This window comes from Poromitra crassiceps (genome assembly GCF_964638095.1).
Source record: "Poromitra crassiceps genome assembly, chromosome: 9".
Classification (NCBI taxonomy): domain Eukaryota; kingdom Metazoa; phylum Chordata; class Actinopteri; order Beryciformes; family Melamphaidae; genus Poromitra; species Poromitra crassiceps.
Genome location: NC_139630.1, coordinates 33,721,669 through 33,747,376, shown reverse-complemented (window position 1 = coordinate 33,747,376; position 25,708 = coordinate 33,721,669). Strand labels below are relative to the sequence as shown.

Here is a 25,708-nt window from a genome sequence, read left to right as displayed (position 1 = left end):
AGCGCTGTCACCTCACAGGAAGGAGGTCCTGGGTTCGATTCCCGACTGGGACGCTGTTGGCACCGAGGGTGTGTCCTCCACTCCCATGTCCTCAGTGCCTACGGTGCCCAGGTGGGCTCGTCAAAAAGGGCCTTTCTGTGTGGAGTTTGCATGTTCTCCCCGTGCTCCCCTGGAGGTTCCTCCAGATAAGAACCCCCCCCCCCCCCCGCTAAAAATCAAAACACGCAAAAGAAGAAAAAGAAAACAACCACTCGCACGGTTTCGACACGTCAGCAGCGGATTCCCAATCCCGCGTCGCAAAAAAAAATGGAACTCGGAACGGCGATCTTTGAACGAGGGTAGACGCGGGGGTCGCGTGGAAACCAACCGTTACGGCCGGGCTAAACGGGCCGATAACGAATCGTATAATGAATCTAAACCTTTCACAGCTGCTTTCTCTATAGCTTCCTCAGAAGAGGATCTTTTAAGGGTCTTCAGAACGGACTACAAAAGCATGGAGGCTAAGGCTAGCAGTGGAGAGAACACCGCCCCCCCCCCCCTCCGCCTCACTCACACGTAACGTGTAACAAAACATAATCCTGCTCCTTCTCACACCCTCCAGCGGCGCTGAATGCTTGATCGCCTGGGTGTTGCAAGAGGCCTTTCAGAGGCCAAAGTCCCCTCGCACCCTTTGCACAGACACATCCTGCCACGGCAAAACACTCGTGCTTCACAAATTAGACCTGAAAGGGGAACGGGGAACAGAGAGCGGATCATTCAATTACGCTCCTTTTTGATCTGGGACATCTTAAAGGTGGGCTCTGGAGGAAGGGATTACTCTCAGTACAGGACCTGTGTGGGGCCCTTTTAACTAACTAAACAAGTGCGGGGTTATATAGGACATCTGAGAGCCGGGAGAGGTGCTATCTTTTGGGGACCTCGGATAAAAGGTGGGGGACTTGTTCACCCCCCTCTGAACCCCCGGTTCTGAACGAAGGCGCTTGTGACGGCGATTTCTCGGGACGGTTTTTGGGGGGAAAAAGGATCTTTAGACTCGAGTTCTCCTTTGCGCCGTTGGCTTACAATGGAACAAAGATGAACTTCGCCTCCAGATGCCTTTGGGAAGCGCAGCATTCCTGAGCAAAGAGGCATCGTTTCAAAGAAGTCTGGACTGATGGAGAGGCCGTGGTGAGACAGCACGATCGTCTCATTCATTTGTATTTGTATACTCTGCATTTGACCCATCCTCTACTAGGAACCTTCCTAGGACTAGGAGCAGTGGGCAGCCGCAGTGCAGCGCCCGGGGACCAACTCCAGTTCCATTGCCAGTGCCTTGGTCAGGGGCAACTGACAGGAGTCTTACCCCTTAACATACGTGGGAGGAAAGCCACACGAACACAGGGTGAACATATACGCAGAAAGGTCCTGGGACCGCCCGGGGGTTCGAACCCGGGACCTTCATGCTGTGAGGCAACAGTGCTATAACCGCTGAGCCCGGCGTTATGTGACATTGTCGTAGGATTGTTGCTGCTAGAAACATCAGGCATGGGGGTCGGGGGGAGTGTTATGCTTTGAGTCTACGACAAGCCACCGCCTGAACGCAGTGACGGCCGGGGAACGTTAACGAGACCCGGGGTGGATCCCCTTACCGTAAGGTGCTGGAAGAGCCACGCTCTCATTATATTGGTGGCCACTTTGGGGAAGATGCCTCGTTTCTTCTGTCTCTTCTTGTCCTGGTCGTCCTCGTCTCCCGTGCCCGGTGACGCCAGGCTGTTGTCCAGGCCGTCTCCTGCCATCGGGGGCGAGGGGAGGGGAGGGGAGGAGGATGGGGGGGAGGTAAAGAGAGGGAGTCACGTTACCAGAAGAGCTTCACTGCAGCCGGCCCGTCGCCTAGCTTCTTGGTGAAAAGGCAGAGGCCGCGGGAGATCGCACCAGATCCCTTCCTCTCACCTTCCTCGCCTCGCTCCCCGGCCGCCGGCTAACGAAGAGAGGAGTTCGTAGCGACGGGCTCTGAATAAAAGCGAGAGCTATTAACTCAATCTGAGGCACGCGTTTGACATGAGGTAATGACTGCGAGGGAGGGCACGCCGCGCGCCTGACATGAAATAACCAACGCTCGAAACCGCGGTCGGACTCGATGCTCCCTCCGCGCTCTTGTTTATATACACGGGCCTCTGTTTGAAATAAGGCTAACGAACAACAACAAAAACAAAAACAAGAAAAAAGTCTAGCCCGTGCGTGAAGTATGAAGCTATATAATAACATCAAACCCCCTTGTTGTTTGATGTTGAAAGCGAGGTCGCTCATTTGGCAGAAGTGTGGGTGGATGGATGGGTGGGTGGGTGGGTGGGTGGGTGGGTCGGCGGGGGGTGCAGTCATCACGCTCACGCCCCCCTGTGTTCACTGACCCCCCCGCCTCCCCCTTCCCCCGCTCTCCTCCCCGAAAACGTCTGTGTCGGATTGTCTGTAACACAGCTAGCGTCACGCCGGGCGCTCAGCTAGCATCCCCACCATTAGCGTGCTTCCCCCGTTTGATTCCTGCGGGAAGCTAGCGCAGCTCGAGGCAGGAGGCTGCCTTTAAGCTGAGGTTTCCACCCCTGCTACCCGTGCTCTCTCTCTCTCTCTCTCTCTCTCTCTCTCTCTCTCTCTCTCTCTCTCTCTCTCTCTGCTACCCGTGCTCTCTCTCTCTCTCTCTCTCTCTCTGCTACCCGTGCTCTCTCTCTCTCTCTCTCTCTCTCTCTCTCTCTCTCTCTCTGCTACCCATGCCCTCTCTCTCCCTCCCTCTCGCAGCACAAGGGGCACTCCGCTCGCTCCCGCTCCGCCATTAATTGTGCATCAGCCGAGATGATTTACTTTTAACAGCGGTGGTTATTTTTCTTGCCCTCGGGGCAGAGAAGCCTTGAAAGCCTGCCTGGAGGGCATGTGAATAATGCATCTGAGAGACTCCTCCCCCGAGGCGGGACAGGAAGGCCTACTTTTCTTAAGATTTGCCCGAGCCTGTCTTTTTGTTTTTGGGGATGCATCAATCAAACGCGCCCTATATGAGCCATATTCATGCATAAATATTTCAGCTAATGAATATTGACATTAAAAAGTATGTGTTGGAGGGGGCGGGGCTTGGGGGGGTTGTGGGAGTTTTGACGGATGGTGTCCAGCTCCGAGTCAAGGGCAGGGTAAAGGGTTGGCACCGTCTCTGTCCTCTATACAGTCTGAATATGTTGTTTTGTCCCCTATTCAGTTCATTTCAGAGTGCATGAAGAAAGTTGTATTTACATTTGATTTAATGTTTGCATCAGCTAAGAACAAATTCTTGAAAAATGACCTCGGCCTGAGGATGGAAGGAAGGAGCATTTTATACAGGACATGTCATTTCCTGTCTAGAAACACGTTAGGTTGCAACATGATTACAATCATCCAACAATCATCCCAAAGGTTTTTAGATTTAATTACTTTGCTGATCCAGAGAGAGAGAGAGGGTGATGGGGGGTTCTAACTGACGCAAGTGTTGCATATCTGATATCATAATAAAGGGCAAATCCATAATATATAGTTGCATAAATTAAAGGGCAGCCGCCCTGATGATAAACACTGGAGTAAAGATCAGTTGAATTTTAGATTATAGTCATCTTCCATTTTCTATCCTTTCATGAACCGACAGTTAAAGGCTGAAAGAAGGAAAGAAAGAAAGAAAGAAAGAAAGAAAGAAAGAAAGAAAGAAAAAAAGAAAAAAAGAAAGAAAGAAAGAAAGAAAGAAAGAAAGAAAGAAAGAAAGAAAGAAAGAAAGAAAGAAAGAAAATAGGGATGCACCAATATGAGAATTTTTGCCAATATTGATAAGCAATATTAACATAAATTGCTGTTGTGTCCGATAACCGATACCGATGTCAATGTGGTCTGTATAAAATCAAGTTTCTATGATAATCAAATGTATACTGAAAAACACGTGTGAATTTGAAAAAGTAATGTCTTTCTTTGTTTCCAAAGCATTTGGAAAAGTCGATAAATCACAGATTTACTGCAGTGTTTCTTCTCAATATGAACATTTTAACTGATACCGATAACCAATATTGACATCGCTGTTATTTTGCTCATTGGACCAATAACTGCTATAGTGACGAACATCGGCCGATACAGAAAGAAAGAAAGAAAGAAAGAAAGAAAGAAAGAAAGAAAGAAAGAAAGAAAGAAAGAAAGAAAGAAAGAAAGAAAGAAAGAAAGAACAAACAGGACTCGACCGGCTTAATTATATCTAAGGAAGGCACGGGCCCCCCACCCCCCGCCCCACCCCGGTCCACCTCGTCTCCTCATCCCCTCTTTCTTGTGCTCCACAGAGGGGAAGGCCGCGGGGCAGATCCTCCGCTACACTAATCGCTTCTGACTGTTCCCCGGCAACTCAGCCAATCTAGGCAGTGTGACGATGCACTCTCAAAGTCCTCGCCGTGCAAGGCTCCCATGCCCCCTCCCCAGCCCTCCACACCCCCCCAGCGTCTGCACACGCGTGACACCCGAGGGGGGTAGGAGGGGGGGAGGAGGGGGGGTGGGCATCGCCGCAGGGAAGGCTGCAGTATTGCCCCGGGGCTCAGAAGAAGAAGAAGAAGAAGAAAAAACAGCACCCTAAGATATGAAGAGGAGTCTTCTACCTACACTCAGCTGTGCTCTGGCTGTGTCGTTATATAGTTATATGCCTTATTTTTTCTCTGTTTAGACCATGCCACCTTGTGCCGCCTACAGATTTTTACCATTCCTTGCGGCGTTCAAAACACTCAGAAATGTTCTCTAGATCTAGGGACGCACGATATATCGGTATCGGCTGATGTTAGCAATTTTTCAAAATATATCGGTATTGGTCTGTTGAGCAAAAAAAACAGCAGTGTTGTTAACGTTGGTTATTGTATCGGCCAAAATGTTCAGATTGAGAGGAAACAATGTGGTAAATCTACAGTATGTTTTATGTGGTTTTCCAAATGTTTTTTGAAATAAAAAAAGACACCATTTTTTCAAATTCAGTGTTTACGTGTTTTTCAGTATGTATTTTTTTTTTATATCATAGAAACTTGTTTTTCATACAGATCATATCGACATCAGTAAATATTGGTTATTATCGTCCATAACAGCAATAGGCCAAAATTTTCATATCGGTGCATCCCTATTATATCTGTTATCTGTTATTATATCTCCTTCTCAGTCAGAGACCTATTCCACAAATTTCGACTTGAATTTTTATAGTGCCTATACATGTTTTGTGTGACCTATATGGGCAACCCACCAAATCAGATTTACTGCAAACGTATACTTGGCCAATAAACATACAGTAAATCCGGTTCTGATTCTTTGCCCCTCTCTTATATATTTTCGGGAGCACGTTATATTTTGATAGTCCATCAACAGTCTACGTCGTATTTGTAACATTTCAACAGCTTATTAGATGCCATTCAACAATTCAGGCCATTCTCTTTGTCTGAAGATGGTTAACAGATTATCTATATACTATATAGATAATCTGTTCGGAGAATAAGGTACTATGTACATGAATTGTCATACTCTATATAGTATATAGAGTATGACAATTCATGAACTGAACATGCATACCTTATTCTCAGAATATTTAGCTCCAGGTACTGAGAATGAGGTGTGTGCTGTGTGGAATCTGGAACATCTACAGACAAACATCTACAGACAAAGTGAAACAGTTGCATTGTTGAACGTCAACTAATAGGCTGTTGAAATGTTACAAATACTCTGTAGACTCTTGGTAGGCGGACTATCCAAATAAGATGTTGTCATATTTTCTTTAATTCTTTTTCTCTCCTCTCCTGCTCTACAGGCTTGGCTCTCTGTAGCTCTGGATAAAGCGTTAGATTGGGCAAAGCAGGCGAGGATGGTGTGTCCATAAGACAGAGTGCAGAGTAGCTAGCAGAACTGATTGCCGTATCTGCGGCTGCATCAGGGATGCAAAGCCAGCGCGGCCTGTCTAATGAGCTCAGCAGGGCCCTGATCCATCACTGCTGACACCTTGCTGCTCCTCCCCTTATTACACATGATACACAGCTCTGAATGGAGCAGAAGGTCTCTCCACCACATGATACACAGCTCTGAATGGAGCAGAAGGTCTCTCCACCACATGATACACAGCTCTGAATGAAGCAGGTCTTCAGCACATGATACACAGCTCTGAATGGAGCAGAAGGTCTTCAGGACATGATACACAGCTCTGAATGGAGCAGTCTGGAAGGTCTTCAGGACATGATACACAGCTCTGAATGGAGCAGAAGGTCTTCAGGACATGATACACAGCTCTGAATGGAGTAGAAGGTATTCAGGACATGATACACAGCTCTGAATGGAGCAGTCTGGAAGGTCTTCAGGACATGATACACAGCTCTGAATGGAGCAGAAGGTCTTCAGGACATGATACACAGCTCTGGATGGAGTAGAAGGTCTTCAGGACATGATACACAGCTCTGAATGGAGTAGAAGGTCTTCAGGACATGATACACAGCTCTGTATGGAGCAGTCTGGAAGGTCTCCAGTACATGATATACCACTCTGAATGGAGCAGTCTGGAAGGTCTTCAGCACATGATACACAGCTCTGAATGGAGCAGAAGGTCTTCAGCACATGATACACAGCTCTGAATGGAGCAGAAGGTCTTCAACACATGATACACAGCTCTGAATGGAGCAGAAGGTCTTCAACACATGATACACAGCTCTGAATGGAGCAGAAGGTCTCAACACATGATACACAGCTCTGAATGGAGCAGTCTGGAAGGTCTTCAGCACATGATACACAGCTCTGAATGGAGCAGTCTGGAAGGTCTTCAGCACATGATACACAGCTCTGAATGGAGCAGAAGGTCTTCAACACATGATACACAGCTCTGAATGGAGCAGAAGGTCTTCAACACATGATACACAGCTCTGAATGGAGCAGAAGGTCTTCAGCACATGATACACAGCTCTGAATGGAGCAGTCTGGAAGGTCTTCAGCACATGATACACAGCTCTGAATGGAGCAGTCTGGAAGGTCTTCAGCACATGATACACAGCTCTGAATGGAGCAGAAGGTCTTCAACACATGATACACAGCTCTGAATGCAGCAGACCAGCAGACTGGAAGGTCTCCAACACATGATACACAGCTTTGACTGGAGCAGTCTGGAAGGTCTCCAACACGCGGGGAATCCTCCGTGTGAGGAGTTGATCATGAGGATTAGAACTGATCCGTGCAAGCTGTTTACCCCTTCATTTAGAGATGTGCTTGTTTAAAGCCGGACTAAGTAACTTTGCACATTGGCGGCTCCAAATATCGACTGTAAAAAGAGATGGAGTCAGTGTGACGTCACCTCTGGGTTTGTGGACTCCCGTTTTGAAGCCGCGGGTTTGACGTTTTGGCTGCTGCCATCTTGGTGCAGAGATCCAGGGGTTTTCCACAGAGGCGCAGCTCCGCCTTTTTTTTTATCTTGGCACGGTGAAGTGTCGCCTCCCTCACATAGCCTACACCGCGCTGGGCTTCCCCACCACAGACTGTATTGGTTGAAGAGGTGCGGCAGTCGGCCAATCACATGTCACATTAGATCGAAGAGCACCAATTGGCTGCGAGCAAACCATACATATAGGGATTTTTTTTCTAGATCTGTGTACAAAAATGATCAAATGCAGGTATTGTTTGACTGGAGAAGTTTTGCTATTACTTGGTACTGGGTTATTTCAGTCGATACCTTAAAGGTATCAGCACTGATACCCATGCAGCCCTACAGAGCACTGAACCTTCTCCAACAACAATGTACACAAGTACTATATTTCTCTCTACATCCATCAGTTATCTTCTCCTCTCTGCCCTCCCTCTGTCCTCTCTCTCCTCCCACCACCTCCCACCTTCAAAGAACAAACAATCTGAGCTCCACAGCATTACCCTGCGGTGTCACTGAGCTGTGATGTCATCGGCATGTCACCACCATCACCACCATCACCACCTCCACCACATTCCTCCTCCCCGTGGACTCTGGATAGATGTGACAAAAAAGATACCAACACATCCTGTTCTTTGCATTCCATCATTTTTCGCCCCCCCCAACACAAGCACCGGGATCTTTTTCCCAGTCATTCCTGTTCTCTTTTGTTTTATTTCTGTCTTTGTGATGGACATACCAAGCCTCCCCTCCCCTCCCCATCCCCCCATCCAAACATTCCTTAGATAGCTCAGCCCCTTTAGCTGCGGTCAACAGCAGTCACCCCGGGGGGGGTTGAGGTATCAAAGAGACCCCAGCCTCTGCATATCACACAGCTTACAAGGCAACAACCAAAGACTTAGAAGCCTATTGGTTAACTCCACAGAGAGGAAGACCCCCGCCATATCCCAAACCGCCAGCCACATGGCGCATGCTAGTATCAACTAGCTGTGGTCACGCCAAGCCGCCACTTCAGCGCACCCATAAGACAGTGCATTTGAAGATGTTTCATCAGACCCCCCCAGACATCAGACATCTGCAGTGACTGACTGACTTACTGCTGGTTGGCTATGTACTGTATGACACCATTGACAAAAGCCTTTTGCGTTATGTTATAATGTACATCATGAAGAAACCGAGAGCTATTTTTGAGCGACTCCATTTGGTGAGCGATAGAATTCTGTTGATACGAGAATAACTGCGGGCACAAATTATGTCACGTCAGCCAAAGCCACAATGAGGGCTAGGTAAAAACATTATCGTTTCAGGCTTGTCAAAGGTGGAATAAACTACATATATATATATATATATATATATATATATATAATACATGCTCATTTTATGTTCACAGGAATATTATGAGGACAGTATAACTGATGCTTCCAATCCTTTCTGCTTGTAATGGAGCTCTTAATGTAAGTACTATATCAATCAAAAGGGCACAGATTGAGTCTCTGGACAACTGCGTCAGCTAAAGCCCTACAGTGTGAATGTAATGTCCAGTAGACAATGGTTTCCCTCCTCCACTCACAGTAGCAGGTGCTTTGAAGAGCCTTGGTCATCTCCAGGCTCGCTGTTGCTAACGTAAGATCCCAGTTTCCTTCTTATCGTCTAAGTGTGTACATCACAGAACTTAAAGCTAAACAAGGTAAGAGTTTTATATGAAAAGACACTCTTTTCATCAGACTAAATCACAAACAGTGTCCCATCCCCCCTGATTGAGACGTTGTAGATTCGCTCTATTTGCCGCAATGAAATTCTGGTTTCAGGTAAAGTCACTTCTCTGCCCACAGCCAAGCAAAAATACAACCCAGACATGAACATGCAGTTATTATCTACTTACCCCCATGCTGATGGAAGGGCGGGGGACGTTTTTTAGTCCACAAAACATTTGTGGAGTTTGACAGCAAAACACAGCATTCTTCTAAAAGTGAATGGTGACCTACTTTCAAATGGAATAAAATAAAATAAAATAAAATAAAATAAAATAAAATAAAATAAAATAAAATAAAATAAAATAAAATAAAATTAGAGGATTTTTTTTAAAGTACAATGGCATAATCCAAGTCTTAGAAGCCCCGAGATGTCAAGTTGACTTGACACCCTGTTTTTAGCTGAAATCTTCATTGTAGCTGCCCCTGTTCTTCTTCTTCTTCCTGCTCGACATTTCACGGCTACAGTGAAGATTTCAGCTAAAAACTGTGTGTAAGGGTGACTGGAGATTTGGATCATGCCAGACAAGTGTTTTTCTGTTGTTGTTGTTGTTGTTGGTGTTGTTGTTGTTGTTGTTGCTGCTTCTTCTTGTTGTTTTGTTTGAAAGTTGGTCACCATCCACTTCAATTGTTTAGGAGAATGCTACAATGGTGTTTCGCTGTGCAAATCCAGGACTGTTTTGTGAACCAAAAAACATCACCCGTCCTTCCACCGGCATGGGGGTGAGTAGATAATGACTGAATTAAATTTTTTCTGTGAACTTATCCTTTAAGAGCCTATGACAAACCATCTATGCCATGCAGTTTACTGACGGCATGATTCTGGTTATTGAAGTCATTTTTATTTATTTACTTTCAAACAAGTTGCCGCCTAGTAAATAAACCGAATGGAAATTGCCCTTTCAAAATCATCTTTCTTTTTGTCATTTGGCACTCGAAATGGGCACCGTAGATAATAACGTTGCCATGGAGAGGTTTGGCTTGGACTCCACAAGCCATGGTAACACATGAGCTGTCTGCGTCGCTGCGAGCCTTGGAGACGCAGACAGCTCACGCGTTGCCATGGCAAAGGCATCGTTTGGCCGTTTGAGCGGCAGCTGTTTTGAACACATACAAGTACTTCATACACACACAACACACAGCAAATCCCCATATCTGAATGACAACATTCTACGGGGGCCATATTAGCTTAACGAGATTAGCATGAAACGCCAGTAAGTGCCCTTCCTATATCCATTCAAGTTCTTTGGTTGACTTGACTCTTCCCTAGAATGAGAATAGGCTGGAAACAGGGCTTGGAGGCCCAGGGAGAAGCAGCAGGTAGCATGCCGCAGATCCTGCAGCAGCAAGCGGAGCTCTGATCATTCTGGCCTCCTCTTCTCCTTTGTTCCTCTATACATAAAGTGCTCTGTGCTTCCATCCCCACGGGGGGCACAGAGCACCCCCCCCCTATCCTCTATGCATTCTCTCCCAGGTCAAAAGGCCATGGACCTTGGGTTTTCCCCCCACTGCTGTTTAAAAAAAGCCTCAAGGAAAAGAAGCTATTCACGCCGCGGAGTTTCTCCGCTCTCATCCACGTACAACTCGGGGGCCACGTGCTGAACGGGTGAATTTGGACGCATCATAACACTCGCATCACGCTCTCTCTCTACGAAGCAAAGTGTCTGAGATAACTCAGATGATTTCAAAAGCGCAATCAAAGTGAAGAAGCCTTGATCTGTTTCTGATTGTCTCTTAATCCTCAGAGTTTCTCTTGTCTTGCAAAGCATCCTCCTATTGTTCTGCTCATTGATGCCTGATGGGCAGAGGGTGGAAAGTTGCTTTAAAGTCCATTCTATTTTTACTGCGGCCACAGGGGGAGAAAAACAAAAACAAGCCATAAAACCCTTATAGCCTCCAATTAGCACATCAGAAATCACATTGACTGCAGGAATAGCAGGGCGCCACAAGAAGGCCAGGGCCTGGCTGCATCACAGCAGACAATAATAACCCACCAATCAGACGACTTGAATAAACTCACACAATCTCTCCATTACTGGTAACGGAGCTGTAATTAACAAGTCCAACCCACACTAATAAAGCTGAGAGAGACTCATTCAGCTGGCTGCTGCTGCTGTCAGGGCAAATCCACATAACACTTTTGGTCTTCTTACTTGAACTGAAAGTTTACATTGTGTGATTTATTGTCGAATGAGTTGGGTTTAATGACGCGCCGTGAGCACTTAAAATCGGTTAAAACCTCACTGTGTATAAAGAAAAAGCGCATGGTTTTGGTTTTCGACTCTGAGGAAGGCACTTGTTGTGAGTGTCGAAACGTCAGTCTCTGTTTGCACCAGAGTAAATTTCTAAATTTACTAGTGTGCTCCAGATCTCGATCATTTTTTTAAAAAATGCACGGGTATCAATACGCAAACAAGCATCAATCTTTTCTGAAAACGTCCTTTTTGGTGATATACTCGGATTACTCGAGAGAGAGAGAAAAACAAAAACAGTGACGTGACATGAGCTAGGCTAATGCCTGCAGCAGCTACCCTCTTTAACCTTAGATTATCTGCTTTATCAATGCAATTAAGATGCAATGATTAGATGAGGTAAGATCACACACCCCTCCTCTCCCCCCTCCCCCGTTTTCTTTTTTTAAAGAAGCAGGCACGGCCCATGCCTTGGAGTAAGAGGTCACCGGCAAGTCAAACCTTTGATATGGATCACAGAGGAGGGCTGCAGGGTCTCTTACCGAGATCGCTGGTGTTGTCTCCACTCTGGGAGACGTGTCCCCCGCTGGACGGTCCCGGGGTGCCCACTGAGGGCGTGGAGTGGGCGTCGTCCATGTCTCTCCAGGACGCCGGGTTCTGGGAGGTCAGGCAGAGGTCCACACACCAGGAGACAGGAGATAAGGAAGCGGAGAAGAAGAGAGGAGAGGGAAGAGAGAGAGAAAAAATGGAGGAAGGGTCCAGTTAGATCCAGTATGAGGTCCATTATGCTGTTTCCCCCCCAAAGACAGCAGTGTGGTGTGATTAGCATTTTAAAAATTCTACAAAAAAGACAATGGGAAAAAAACAACAACAGAGAAACACTGAACTATGGTGTACATCACCGAAACACTCTAAAAGGTGTTGAAAAAGAGTAAAACAGGACATCCAGTGGGACGGTAGAGCAGCATGGACGGATGGAATTATGAGTTCCCTTAACCTAACCCTAACCCTTTACACAACAAACTCCACCAAAAACTCCAGAATGAAACACAGAAGGACCCAGAACCTTTGTCAATGAGCGGAGGTGCATCGAAAACAAAGAACAGAAGAAACCCGGACATCCAAAGTAAAGAAATAAACCGATTAATGAGAAGAACAGGCTAGTAGCACCCGAAGATAGCATCATGCTTTCATTTCAAACCAGTTTGAATGGCATTAGCAAACACATTCAAGCCGTATACAAAAACGAACTGAAAACGGACCTGAAAACGTTTAAAGCCTAAATCACAATCTGAATGAGAAACGAACCGACGGAGAAACACAAAACTACATTACCATTCTCGCTAAAATGTCTCTTTAAATGTGGTGCAAAAAGTATATGTTTAGCAGCAAGAGGCAAGGCAATGGATCAGAACCCCAGTAGCGTGTGAACCCTCCGGTGTCTCGGCTGCTTCTGCGACTCTTGGGGAGAAACGCTCTATTTATTGGGTCGGTCAGGACCACTCAGACGGCCATAAGCCTGAAACCAAACAGCAGATCTTCCTCTTCAACCTCTTGGCGTCAGCTGTTTGCCGGATGGCGATCAGATGAAGAGCTCAGCACATGACAGGAAGGAGCACGGGGACAATGGCGCAGTGTGAGTGAGGCCTCTCAACGACGGCCCCTCTCTTTTACCCGGGCACACAGTAATTACATCGTGTCTGTATAGCCAGCTATTCAAAGAGCTGCCATGTGTCTCTACGTTTATCAAGAGAATGAAGGTCTTCCCTCCTCACACCCCATCTGTTAAAATACAATTAACCCCAATGGAGGGCCCACTGTATAGCCAAGCCAATCGCCAGGATAAGACGTTGGTATTTTCCGTCAAAAACCATGGGATGTACAGTATCAATATAAATTTGAAAACCTTGCTGCCAACTTACAACAGCTTTGGTTATGTTTAGGCAACTAAAGCAACTTGGTGCTTTAGGCCAGAGGTTCTCAAATGTTTTTCAGGCGAGGACCCCTTACAAGATAGAAAATATACTGGGGACCCCCTCATTCTGATTTGTGATTTTGGGCTAAGCTTATTTGTTTCCATGGTAATGTGCTTGACTTTTAAATTTATATGTTTGTTAGATTAGAATGTAATCCATGAACCATTTTACATTTAAAGCATACATATATATATATATATATTTTTTTGGACTATGAAGCTTTTGCAAAAAAAAAAAGTTTTTATTTTCCTGAAAACCTTTCGCGGACCCCCTGGCAAAGTGCCACGGACCCCTGGGGGTCCCTGGACCCCCATTTGAGAACCACTGCTTTAGGCAACGAAGCAACTTGGTTAAAGTTAGGGTTATGCTTTGGGTTTGGGTTAAAACCCGAAAGTAAAAGAAGCACAACGTTCCTTGCTCGGGAGTCGAACACGCACTCTGAGACTGCGTGTTCAACTCCGACTCCTGGGCCCGTATTTATCAAGCGTCTCAGAGTGCCATTTTAGTCGTAAGTGCTGAGAATTTGTGAAATTTAGTCCTACTCTCACACTTAAGAATAAAAGCTTTTTATCAACCTTCTTAAGACTAGGAAACACTCCTACTCCCCCAGCTATTTAGGAGTCCTCAGGAGGTGTCCTAAGTGGTTAGGAGTTGCCAGCAGGGCAATGTTGACATCATGGCATTCATGAGACAGAGACGTGCGCGAATCTTCAGAGAGCGGAAGGATGTACTTGAATTATTTGACAAAGAGCAGTTGATCAAACGATATCGATTAGACAGAGCGGGCATCATCTATGTGACCGATTTGATTAGGGACATCATCACACCACTGACCCTTCGCAGCAATGCTCTACTAACTCCACTAAGCACAGCGTGTCATCCTCCCTCCAATTCGGCTTTCTTTTGGATTCCATGTTTGCTCATCATACAGCCTATAGAACCTGGCTATATAGGGTAGTCAATTGACAGCACACCAGTTTCGAGTCAGTTGTGGGATTAGGTAAATTGGGTGGATTAGGAAACATTTAGCTTATTCTTGAGTCATTTTCAATGTAGGCTATCTTGTATTATTTTGTTGATAATTTCTTCTGAAATTATTGGTGAATATATGCTACACTCCCATTGTGCATTTCACTGTTGAATCATCTCTATTTAGGATATTCGTGCATAAGGGATTCCATTCAGCGATTGGCCATTCCTGTGTACTTGGAATTGCGTCATCAACATTTCCCTTTACGGCACACACACCTGTCGTAAATCAGCTCTGAGATTGACACTTAGGATTCAGTCCTACACCTCGCTGAAAGAGGGAGTGAGATGCATAATAACTGACTTTTAAGTGCAGCTTTTGGCTGGGATTTTTTTTGCTCATAAGTGTACTCTTAGCAGTGTTCTTAGGAGTAATTCTAGGGAGCTTGATAAATACGGGCCCTGACCTACATCCCTGTTGTACCAAGCGATAGTGCCACCCTCTTGCTTGTACGACGGGGACGCTAACAGATCCCCCAAAACCAGCCCTACCCTTAGCCTTTGTTCACACCATATGCCAAAGCCACGCTAAAGCCACGCTGAAGCTGAGTGTCACGCTAAACCGGTCAGACAAGAAGCACTCTCTTTTGCTCAGCTCCTCGCTCGGCGCACCTTGCCCCCGCCCACAACTTGCATTGACTTGATGCCTGGCAGCTCGGGTTCAGTGCGCTGCACGCTTGGAAAATAGAACAGAATCCTGAACTATCGCTTCAGCGCGGCTTCAGCGCGGCTTCAGCGCGGCTTCAGCGCGGCTTCAGCGTGGCTTCAGAGTGGCTTCAGAGTGGCGTGGCGTGTGGCTGGTGTGAACAGTCTCGCCTGTTAATTAACAAGGACGCCGAAATGAAACTGCGTGGCTTCAGCGTAGCTTCAGCATGGCTTTGGCATGGCTTTGGCGTATGTTGTGAACGAAGGCTTAGGCACCAGCCACATACTTCAACATGGGACTCTATGAAGTGAAAAAGTGAAAAAGAAACCAAGAAGATCCTTTTTCCACTGTTGATCACTCTATGAAGTGTATAATGTTAATATTCATGTATATATGAATGTGATATGCAATGCATTTTGATTGCAGAAACGTATGCCGACATTGTATTCTGGCGACTGGGCTGGGATAGCCAGGATTGGTGTGTCTTCATGGACGTGAAGTTCATACAGGAGTGCAGAGAAATCTAGAAAACATTTTTTCCCCATGCTTGTTTGCATTGTAGGCATTTAGCAGCTACAAAGATTAAATTCCTACACCACAGCAAATAGCAAGTAGCGCAGGGTAAAGACGGATATCAAAATGTACACAAGGATTACATTTTTCTCAACATGGCAAATAGTCTGAATGAAAGGGTATTTGCTCAGCACAGGCACATCAAACTGGGTCTTATTACTTCATAATCTGTCACTTGTGGCCATTTTCTCAGCTAAAACTTGTGTGGACTCACTGCTCACCCAGTTACAACAGGAAATGTTTCTGTTATATCTCTTATCAGGAAAAACACATACTAGACAACTCTGCGTCCTCTGGCATTATGTTTACATATGAGGCGTTCAGCCAGATGATCTTATCTAAACACAGCGACTTATTATAGGTGACTAGACCAGACGCTATGGCAGGAGAAATCGCTGCAGTGATCAAACCTGTAACTTTGTAGGTAGAACCAGAGCAATCTAGTAAGAGAGTGGCGTCAGCGGAGGTCCAAAATGCGTGACTCAGTAGCCAATGAATAGCCAGGAAGGAGGCTCGCGCAACTTTTGAATGCTAAAATAAAGCTGATCGTGTACAATTTGAAAAACCCTTTCAAAGTACATCACAAACTGTCCATTTTGCTGCAACTCAACAGCGCTGCTTAATCCAGAACCTTACTTCCGGGAACTCTTGAGAGTCAAAAACTGGTCCATTGGAGTGAATGGAGATATCGCGACTCCTCTATAGCTCTGGGTAGTAGTACTGCCACCCGGCCATGACACAATATCACTTTAAAGGGCCACTTTGCCAATTTTCAAACAGCATTGCATCATTACAAAATCGGTAGTATATGCAAATGAGCAATGTTTAACTTCCCTCCAACTTGCCTGGGCCGAGAGCTCCTCCCCCTGTTCATTCACAGAACGTCCTGGTCCAAATGATGTCATAATGATGTCATTTGGAGCAGTTTTGCTATAGTGTCACTATTACTGTCACTATCACTATCACTATCATTATACCTACCACTCTACCTTCATTCGCAGAACTTCCTGGGGAGCTCTCCGTGCAGGCAAGATGGAGGGAAGTAAAATGTGCTTACTATGGCGATTAGGGGTAAACCAATTCATCGGTTAGCTGTTTCAGAGATGTATAAATCTCTAGGGAAATGCACAATACTTGTCAATTTTCAGATTCTTTTTCTGAGAAAACTGATGAATTTAAGTATAAAGAATGTTGGAAAGAAATGTCAATCAGCAGCTTCAATCCAAATATTATCGTTAGGGATGCACGATATATCGGCAACGGCAATCATGTCGGTATCAGTCTATGTTTATACAGATTGACATCAGTAAATATTGATTATCAGCCATAACAGCGATGTCAATATCGGTTATTGGCCAAAATTTTTATACTGATGCATCCCCATCGGTATCGTACTTCAAAAACCCATACCATGCATACTCTGGAGATTGCTTTATGGGAACAATGAATGTAACGCTGAAATCGAATGAGACTATTTCACAGACAAAACTCCACAAGAGCGGCGCAACTCTGCTCTTATAGCCCTCACGGATGATAAACAGGTCCTGGTACGCCGCTACACTTAGTGGTTAACATGCATGTAGGTTACACAGCTGTGCATGTCTCTGCACCCAGAGGAGAGCAGCACACCACATCTATTATGCAGGCAGCTGCAGGAAGGCATTACAGCACAAACAGCAGGAGAATGTCCTGTCACATCAACTGGTGGGCATTGGACAAGGCTCTCTCTCTCTCTCTCTCTCTCTCTCTCTCACACACACACACACACACACACATGCACACGCTGTGTTTGTCGCTCGGAAATGCAGAAGGTATTATCCATATATAGAATTGTAGTCACTGGGTATATATGCACAGGGTTAGACCGCTATCCTGTGGGTTGTTGAAGGCAGAGGCTGATATTTTTAGAGTGAAGCTGCCGACTGCCAATATTTTTTGCTCATTATCTTTGAAGACCCCCTAAAGTCATGTATTAAGATGCATCTAAAATACTGACTATACTTTCAATAATAACATGTCTGATAAGTCTCCCCACACACACACTCCTTATATCTCCCTCTTAAAAGCTCCAGAATATGCAAAATTATCTCATCTAAAAAGTTTTCCGGTTGGACACAATGATGCCTCCCAAAGTCCATTCTCATGTATAATGTGCCCTGGAGGCTTCAAGTTTCCACATGACACTTAAGTTGAATATTGGACAGTATTGGACAATATTCCAAACAATTTGTGGTGTCACAAATCATGCCCACCCCCTAAATTTGGATTTTTCAATGAGCACATTCCAAACGTTTCACTTTCAGCAGACACATGTAAACACCCTTAGTGTCAAACTGCACAGAGATTATTCTGCAGAGTGAAGCTCAAACATCCAACTGAAGGAACAATAAGAAAAACATTATGTTGGACTTTGGGTCTTTAAATTTGCCAAATTCCATGCAAAATAATGACAAAATGATGTTTTGTGGAGAATTGCCTTATCAGGACGGAAAAATCTCTGAAACAGCATTTAGACTAAAACTGTGAAACCTATTAAATTATTTTAGTATTATAGCAGTCGTAGCAGAGGCAGGGGCTGGATAGATTAGGCCTTTAAATGAACAATTAATTTACCAAAAACATTATTGAACAATTAAACGAGTAAATAAAATGTGCAAAGACAATAAAAATTCATTGCAGGTTTTATTGGCTGCTTTTATGGAGCTGTGGCCAGGGAGGAACCTCTATAAGATTGGCGGTGGACAACATGACTTGCTGATATCTAATAAAAGGCTGATATTGGCGATTAACTCAAAGAAATCAGATATACCCAAAAACCAGACTTTATCTATTTCAATTACATGTCGTTTTTTCAATAACAGTTCAATGTAAAATGTCTTAAAGTGTTTTAAAGTCTACTCGATTAGTTTATATTCAGTTTATAGTAACCGTATTTACATAATTATTTAAACAAATAAACTTTTGATTTTATATATTTTCAGTTACCACATTTTATATAAAAATTTGCTTCAGGTTTACCAGGGTCACAGATACTTTTTTTTTTAGTATGCTATAGATGTTCTGTAAGATCTGATACGGTTTATTTTGTAACTTTGAATCACTTCCCATCTGAATTTGCTTCTTTGTAAATCAGCACAGGTGCCAAAAATAGGAAGAGCCTCTGTAAAGGGCACAGCAGGGGGGAGCGGCCTGTCAAAGACCCCCTCCTCAACAACAAGAATAATCCTATTGGCTCAGCACTCCAGTGGAACTCCAGGCTGAGAGGGACTGGAGAAGACCAAACACACTGGCAGCTGCACTTTGCACTGGAGGGATCATCACCACCATCACCAGCGCATCATCTTCATCACTGTCTATTCTATCTGTTTTCTTTTTATCAGTGAAAACGTGAAAATGCACAGTTAAAAAAAGTCAAAATGGATGGCTCCATTCTTTCTTGTTATGCATATTGCTAATAAATAAATAAATAAATAAATAAATAAATAAATAAATAAATATGTGATTTTACAGGCAAAAATAGGAAACAATGAATTCTCCATATTCTAATTATTGTCAACAAAGCATGCCTCTCATGCTTTATGGAAGCTTCCCCTGCGGGCCCGCACAGCGCCCCCAGCAGGACAGCACGCCATCAAACAGCAAACATAATTAGCCCTGGGCTGTGATAACAGCGCCATAAATCAGTAATGGACTTTCAACAAAATAAACAACTTTAATCAACTTCTGTCCATTCGGTTTCAAATGGCCTGCTGATTGTGTTTATTTATTTTGGTTCGAAAGCCAATGTGAAATGCTACCGAATTAAAATGTGAAATTCTAACAGTTTGTGGGACACTTGTGGCAGTTGCAAGTAAAATATCCTAATGAAACGTACTGTAGGCTAAGTAAAAAGGAGGGATTTAAATTGTTGGGAAATGCAGGAGTCCAATATGTGCAAAAATGATGCTGGTCTAACATGCATTAGGCTATGTGAAAACACATCAGATTTCTGGAAATAAAAAGAGTGCATGCATCGACATAACCTTCGCATGCTTTTCATCACGCATGGGGACATCTCAATAACTGACAGCACTCACGTGGTCTGCGAGGTTGGTGGAGGATCCTGAGAGGTCGTCGAAGTCAGACTTGCAGCCGTCCCGCTCGTCTATGACCAGGTCGATGGGCATCTTGCCCTTCAGACAGCTGATGTACCGGTGGCAGAAGTTGTCGCAGAGCTCGTGCACCTAAAAATGCATTTTAATTAGGTCTAAAGAAATTTGAACAAGATAGCCATATAGGATTAAAAATAATCAGCGCATGTTGAGGGCTTACCTTCTCTAACTCCAGCAGATGAAATCGTAGAACTTGAATCGCTTGAATCATCTGAAAAAATACAGATTTAAAAAAAGAAAATCACACAAATTGCCACAGTGAACCAACATGTGTGTCTATCGAGACAGAGGGAGAATAATTAAGAGATGCTCTTGCACAAGTAGCTATATAGGTGTTGCCTAATTACCAACATGATTTAAACCATTATCCTTTATTGTTTTACAATTTAGATGGTTCCTCGAGGTCGCCCGGGGACAAGCCTGTGGCGGCCCGCTGCAGAGAGCATCACCGTGCAAAACGAAAGAAAGCTCACCAAGTTATCCAGCTCTGGATTTGACGAAAATAAGGGTTTCTCTGCTCGGATCTGAGGAGAGAAAGACGAGCAAGAGAGGATTATTATGGCAAGAATTTTTTTTTTTTTTTTTTTTTTAGGAAAGTTGAAACAGACATGGACAGACATGTAGGCTATTTAGAAGCCTATGGCGAAATAACATCAGGGGAGCATTAGCAATGTTCCATTCCAAGCTGTTTTGTGACCGATAAAATCTGAATTCATAATTTTGGACAAATTAGTCTTGACTTGTTTCCCCCCAGAAATTTAGTTGGGAAGTTTTGTGGCGAATAAAACCAGACGCAGAGACTTTTCCATAAAGGAGAAACACTGGTCTCTTTGTCTTATCTCGTATAAAAAAAACTGTTGTTGTCCTGTCCAAACCAAAACGCCTCTGCTCACCTGTTTTGCAAAAACAGCGATGTCTTCGTTGAAGGAGTCGGAGGAGCACACGTCTCCCCCCGCCACCCCGGGCTCTCTGGGCGTGCAGGTCGCCAGCTCGCACTTCTCAAACACCAGAGCCAGCAGAGGGAATAAAGGGTGGCTGCAACACAGGCCAGAGGTTAGTGTTATTATGCAGGTATTGCTATTGATAGGCCTGTAGATTATCGCCTTACATCAAAGCAGCATCGGATAACATTTAACATTAAGATTGTTGTGTGGATAAAATAGGCTATAATAGGACACATGTCCTGTTTGATTTCCCCACTGCAAACATATCAAAATCCCCCACTTGAGTCATGGGATCTTGCTTTTTTTAATTCAAGTGCAACTATGCAACTATTGAAATTGTTTCTAATGCAAATAAACCTGTTTCGGGCCGAGAATCATTTTCTTGACGCTATGCATGCCTTTGTCATGTTTCAAGATATTGACCTTAAAAAAAAAATCACAGAAACTAGTGAAACTGCATTGGAAATGTGCAATTATAGCCTCACTTGTTTTAAGAAAAACGATTAAAAAAAAAGTTATGGGTGATTTTGAGACGAAATGTGTTGTACAAATTAACGTTAAAACATTGTATCAGTGAGCTGGAGGTCTGTATTGAAATTAAAGTGAGTGCTAAATAAATGCCAAAAAATAATAATCATAATAACCTAATTCATAATCATACAACATTTGGACTCCTTAAAACGACGCTGCTTTGATTTCTGGTTTACAATTTTGTTGTTGTTGTTGTTGCTGTTGCTGTATTATTAGCTATAGTATATGTCCCACCCGTAGATTTGGTCCTTGTCTCTTTTGAGCGCGTCGTTGACCGCGCTGCCCATGCTGCTGGGCATGATGCTGTGCGGGGCGTGCGCTCCGTAGTGCTGCGTGGGGTGCGGCGGGCCGTGGTTCAGGTGGTGCACCTGCGGCAGACCGCGGGGCGCATGCGGGTCTCCGTACATGGAGGTGGGGATCCCGACTCCGTCCATCGCACCTCCGTAATGGGCCAGCTCATCATACTGCCCCGGGGGAGAGTAAGCAAGCAAGGTTATGGTTTGAGCAACTGATGACTTCAAGTGGAGAAAAAACATGCGAGGAAAACTTTCTCTTCCAAAACAACAAAAGCGGTAAAAGAGTAAAACATGGGAAAGTGGTGGTTTAGGCCAAAGATATTAAATTCATAATAATATTCAATTCATATTCATTAGACCTGGTATCCCTATGGACTTCTAGCGTGGCTGTGATATCTTCTAAAATGTACAAGATTGTTATATTCCTGTGCGTAAAGGCCACATCATAATTATCATGCAGTGTAATCTTAACAAAGCAATTAATTCACTCTGTCTTTTGGATAGAAATGCATTATTGGAAAAGGGAGAATCATAGAAAAACCATTTAGGCCTAAAAGTGAAAATTCGATAAGAAATTCTCAGATTAGACGTAGCCTACCCTTTGCGCCATCGCCGTGCGCAATTTCCAGACGCGTAAAACAGAAGTTTGGTGTCGTTCAGCAGCAGCCTTGATGACTTTTAAAATCCAACTGAGAATTATAATCCGCTCTTCGGTGGCGCCAAGTACGTGTTACTCAACAGCAGTGAATCAATGAGAATTCACCAACAAAAAAGAGAGAGGTAACATATCGGTCCTCAATTGCACGTGTGCCAAACTGCCAACTCTGGCAACTGTCGGGTCTCCTGCATGCGGTCAGTGATACGCTGGGTGATCTATGGATTTGATATTAGTTCCAGTGGTTTTAATTGCTCTCCGAGAATCAGATCTCCTTTTTTTCATGGGAACGTGATGAGCGGGGTCGTCCGATGGTCGGTCCCGTGCTGTCAGTCTGTCCTGGCGTCCATGTCTCTGCACGCTCCGCTCCGGCCCGGTGTGTCCACAGGTCGGCTGTGAAGGCGCTTATAGGACCCGGTCTGCGAGCTGGCTGCAGGACATGCTGATGACGGAACAACGTGGAAGAGGGCGGGCGGGTGGGTGTAACCGGCCCCTGCATACTGTCAAGCCAGACCGAGTATAGGCCTACTGCACAACCTCCTGTCAGAACTTTCAAAATAAAATCCACATTGAAGAGCTAGGATATGAGGAAATCTTATAAACCATGAGGAAATTAGGTCGCGTCTGCAGCAGCAAATGTGATAGGAAATTTAAATAGAATGTAGACTAAGCAAGCAGATATATTAAAAAAAAGTGTAATATGAAACAATTAGTCTATTAAAATGATTAAACAATAAAAGGAATAAAACAGCCTAATTATAGCTTGTCTTGCCAACAATTTCAACACTATCCTTTGTTCACACCTGGCGCTTAACATAAGCAGAACTGAAGCTTGAGGCAGGCTCAAGCTGAGCTGACGCTTAACCGGTCAAACAAGAAGCCTTCTCTTTTCCTCAGCGCCTCGCTCGGCACGCCTTGAACCCGCCCACAACTCCCATTGACTTTATGCCTGGCAGCTTCACGCTTCACGTGTCACGCGCGGAATCCTGAACGATCATCGCTTGAGCGCGGCTTGAGCGTGCCACACGTGCATGGCTGGTGTGAACGGCTTCACCTGTTAACAAGGACGCCGAAATGAAACTTGTGGGTTCAGCGTAGGTTGAGCTTAGATTGAGCGTTGCTTCGGCGTATGGTGTGAAAATCCCCTTAGACAACATAATGGAAGACATGAAGTATTTGTAAGGATTGTTCTACATTGTTACTAATAATGTTGCTAACTGTCAACTGCTCATTATGGATGGACAGATACACAAGATAGGTGTTGTTAATACAAAGCTCAAAAGTGTGCCTTGCTGGGACATTTCGGCTGGACACATGCAGGTAATGGACACCCCATTGCTGTTGCAGGAATGGGCCTTCTGGTAACATGATGGTTTAACCACATGGTTCGACTCATATGGTTTTTGCAGGCAGACACATAGGCCCTACTGAATGTCTTGCACCAACATCAAATCATGTCTTTAAATATGAGCATTTCTATGGCAAACAAATCACAGATATTCAGTGTTTCACCCTGAGTTGTATTCTTGTCAGGGTGGAAAAGCTTCTGAGACAGCAGACCATCATGTGCCGCTGATAGTTTTTCTGAAACAGGCTTAATAAACCTCCCCCCAGAACACGGCAAACATGTTTTCACTCTGCTCAGACCACCGCTTTGTCACGCGCCTTTTGCGTTTGAGGTATCGCTCCCCGGAGCCTTGAGCGTTTGAGCACCACTCTGCACCTGTGGGTTCAGGCAAAGGTCAAGTTTTGATGACTGTTTTATGTGCTCTAGGACAAACTGCAGTGGATGGATGACATAGTCTGATATTTAGGAAAAGGCCATGATGCAATATATATCAACCTGTTTATTTTTAATCCATATATCTGGGTCACAATTGTATAGCAGCTATAGAAAGGGAGCTCCAGTATACACTCAGTGACACATTTTGATACATGATTTTATTTTGAAGGAAAACTCACCTTACTTCTGGTGTTAATCTGTTTATCTGTCGTTAAACTTGACACATCCCCTGTCCCTGTGCTCTCCAGCTGAATAAAGGGCTGGAGCCTGTGACGAGCCACCACTGGCACTCAGCGCGCTTTGCATTGGATGAGGCAGAAGGTGACGCAGAAGAACTGTCAGAAAATATGAATATCATGAAGAGATCCACCTCAAGTAGCCTCTGAAACGAATGGCAGTACGATGTAGCCTAGAAGTAGGCTAAAATAATTAAGATATAACCACGATAATTATTATTGTTATTATTATTATTAATAATTAATAATAATAATAATAATAATAATAATAATAATAATAATAATAATAATAATAATAATAATAATAATAATAACAATAATTTGTATTGATCGCTGCAGGGCAGTTCTCCTTTCTCTTGGTCAACAGGGAGGTGGAAGGTCAAGTGTGCTTCAGTGTTTTGCTCAATGGCACTTCAGCAGTCAGCTGAGCGAGTCCAACCAAAGAAAGTAATTGGAAGGAGTGGATCGACAAAATTGTGTTAACCGGGGGTGTAGTGGTAAATACAGAGGTGGGTAAAGTATTCAAGGTGAGTTTACCCACCTTGTTTTCCCCTCATTGATCGATACAGTTGATCTGAAAATAGGTGAGTGTAAGTGTTTTGGCAGTAGTGGAGCAACGGTGCACCTTGCAACTCAGGACAAACATACACACTCTTCCATCTTTGTGGTCTGGAAGTGGCTCCACTGGGCATTAGAGCTGGTTTCAATTCAGTCTATGACATCACTGAGGATGTCACAATGTCTACTATGACATCATCAGTCACCACTGACCACCAGGCTGGGCATGCTCTGGCCAGCACTCAAGGATTGCGGGGCATGACATCATCAGTGGGTATAACATCACTCGTTGATTGTCATGGGTATGACATCATCAGTCGGTTACATTTGCATGCTCAGTTGATGGATTGTGTCCGTGTGGGTCATGCTCTCCCACTGCTCTATTATTAGTAAATATTATAAAGATTATATAATACTGGGTTCCATTGACATAGTCGCTACTCCAGTTCCGAATGAGTGTTATTGTCAGTTAGTTATTGTGAATATTATTGTCAATATTTTGGACTTGTTTCAGTACACTGTTAAACACAGATGTAAATTTACAGTCAAATCTGAACAGCATTAGGCTGTATAATGTCATACTGGCTCAGGGTGTAAGCCGCAATGCAATCTGGGAGATTTGTTTTTAAATATACAGTGAATGAAACTGAAATTTAAGAGCTGAAAGTGAAGGAAACTGAAACTCAAGAAAGAAAGTGCTGGATGAATGATCAACAGACCTGCATTTCCCTGTTCATCATCATTGGTAAGTCACTATGAGGGGTGGGAGACGTGAGGCTTTCTTTAGAACAGTATTTACAAAGCTATTGAAAAGCTTCAACATTGCAATGTTATAGGCAGCTAAAATTAGTGCATGTCAGCATCTTCTCTTTGTTTACACTGACATTAAAACCATTTATGGTAGTAGTGCATTAGTGCAACTTTGTGGGTGCTATGCTGGCTGTCCTGCTCCCTGCTCCCCCTGCTCTCAACCTAACTTTCTGTCATTTATTATTTA

At 44.3% G+C, this 25,708-nt stretch overlaps 1 protein-coding gene across 1 annotated transcript in view; it reads right to left on the bottom strand.

Moving 5' to 3' along the window:
* Positions 1 to 22,089, bottom strand: part of meis2b (Meis homeobox 2b) — a gene marked incomplete at both ends in the record, with an annotated part of 30,999 nt that extends 8,910 nt beyond the window's left edge. Inside the window, 8 exons of the mRNA XM_083643659.1 lie at positions 1,629 to 1,768; positions 11,876 to 11,990; positions 19,634 to 19,780; positions 19,869 to 19,919; positions 20,182 to 20,232; positions 20,602 to 20,743; positions 21,418 to 21,647; positions 22,078 to 22,089. Coding sequence (XP_083499785.1) covers positions 1,629 to 1,768; positions 11,876 to 11,990; positions 19,634 to 19,780; positions 19,869 to 19,919; positions 20,182 to 20,232; positions 20,602 to 20,743; positions 21,418 to 21,647; positions 22,078 to 22,089 — 888 coding nt within the window. The remainder of the gene's footprint in view (positions 1 to 1,628; positions 1,769 to 11,875; positions 11,991 to 19,633; positions 19,781 to 19,868; positions 19,920 to 20,181; positions 20,233 to 20,601; positions 20,744 to 21,417; positions 21,648 to 22,077) is intronic.
* Positions 22,090 to 25,708: the final 3,619 nt, after the last annotated feature.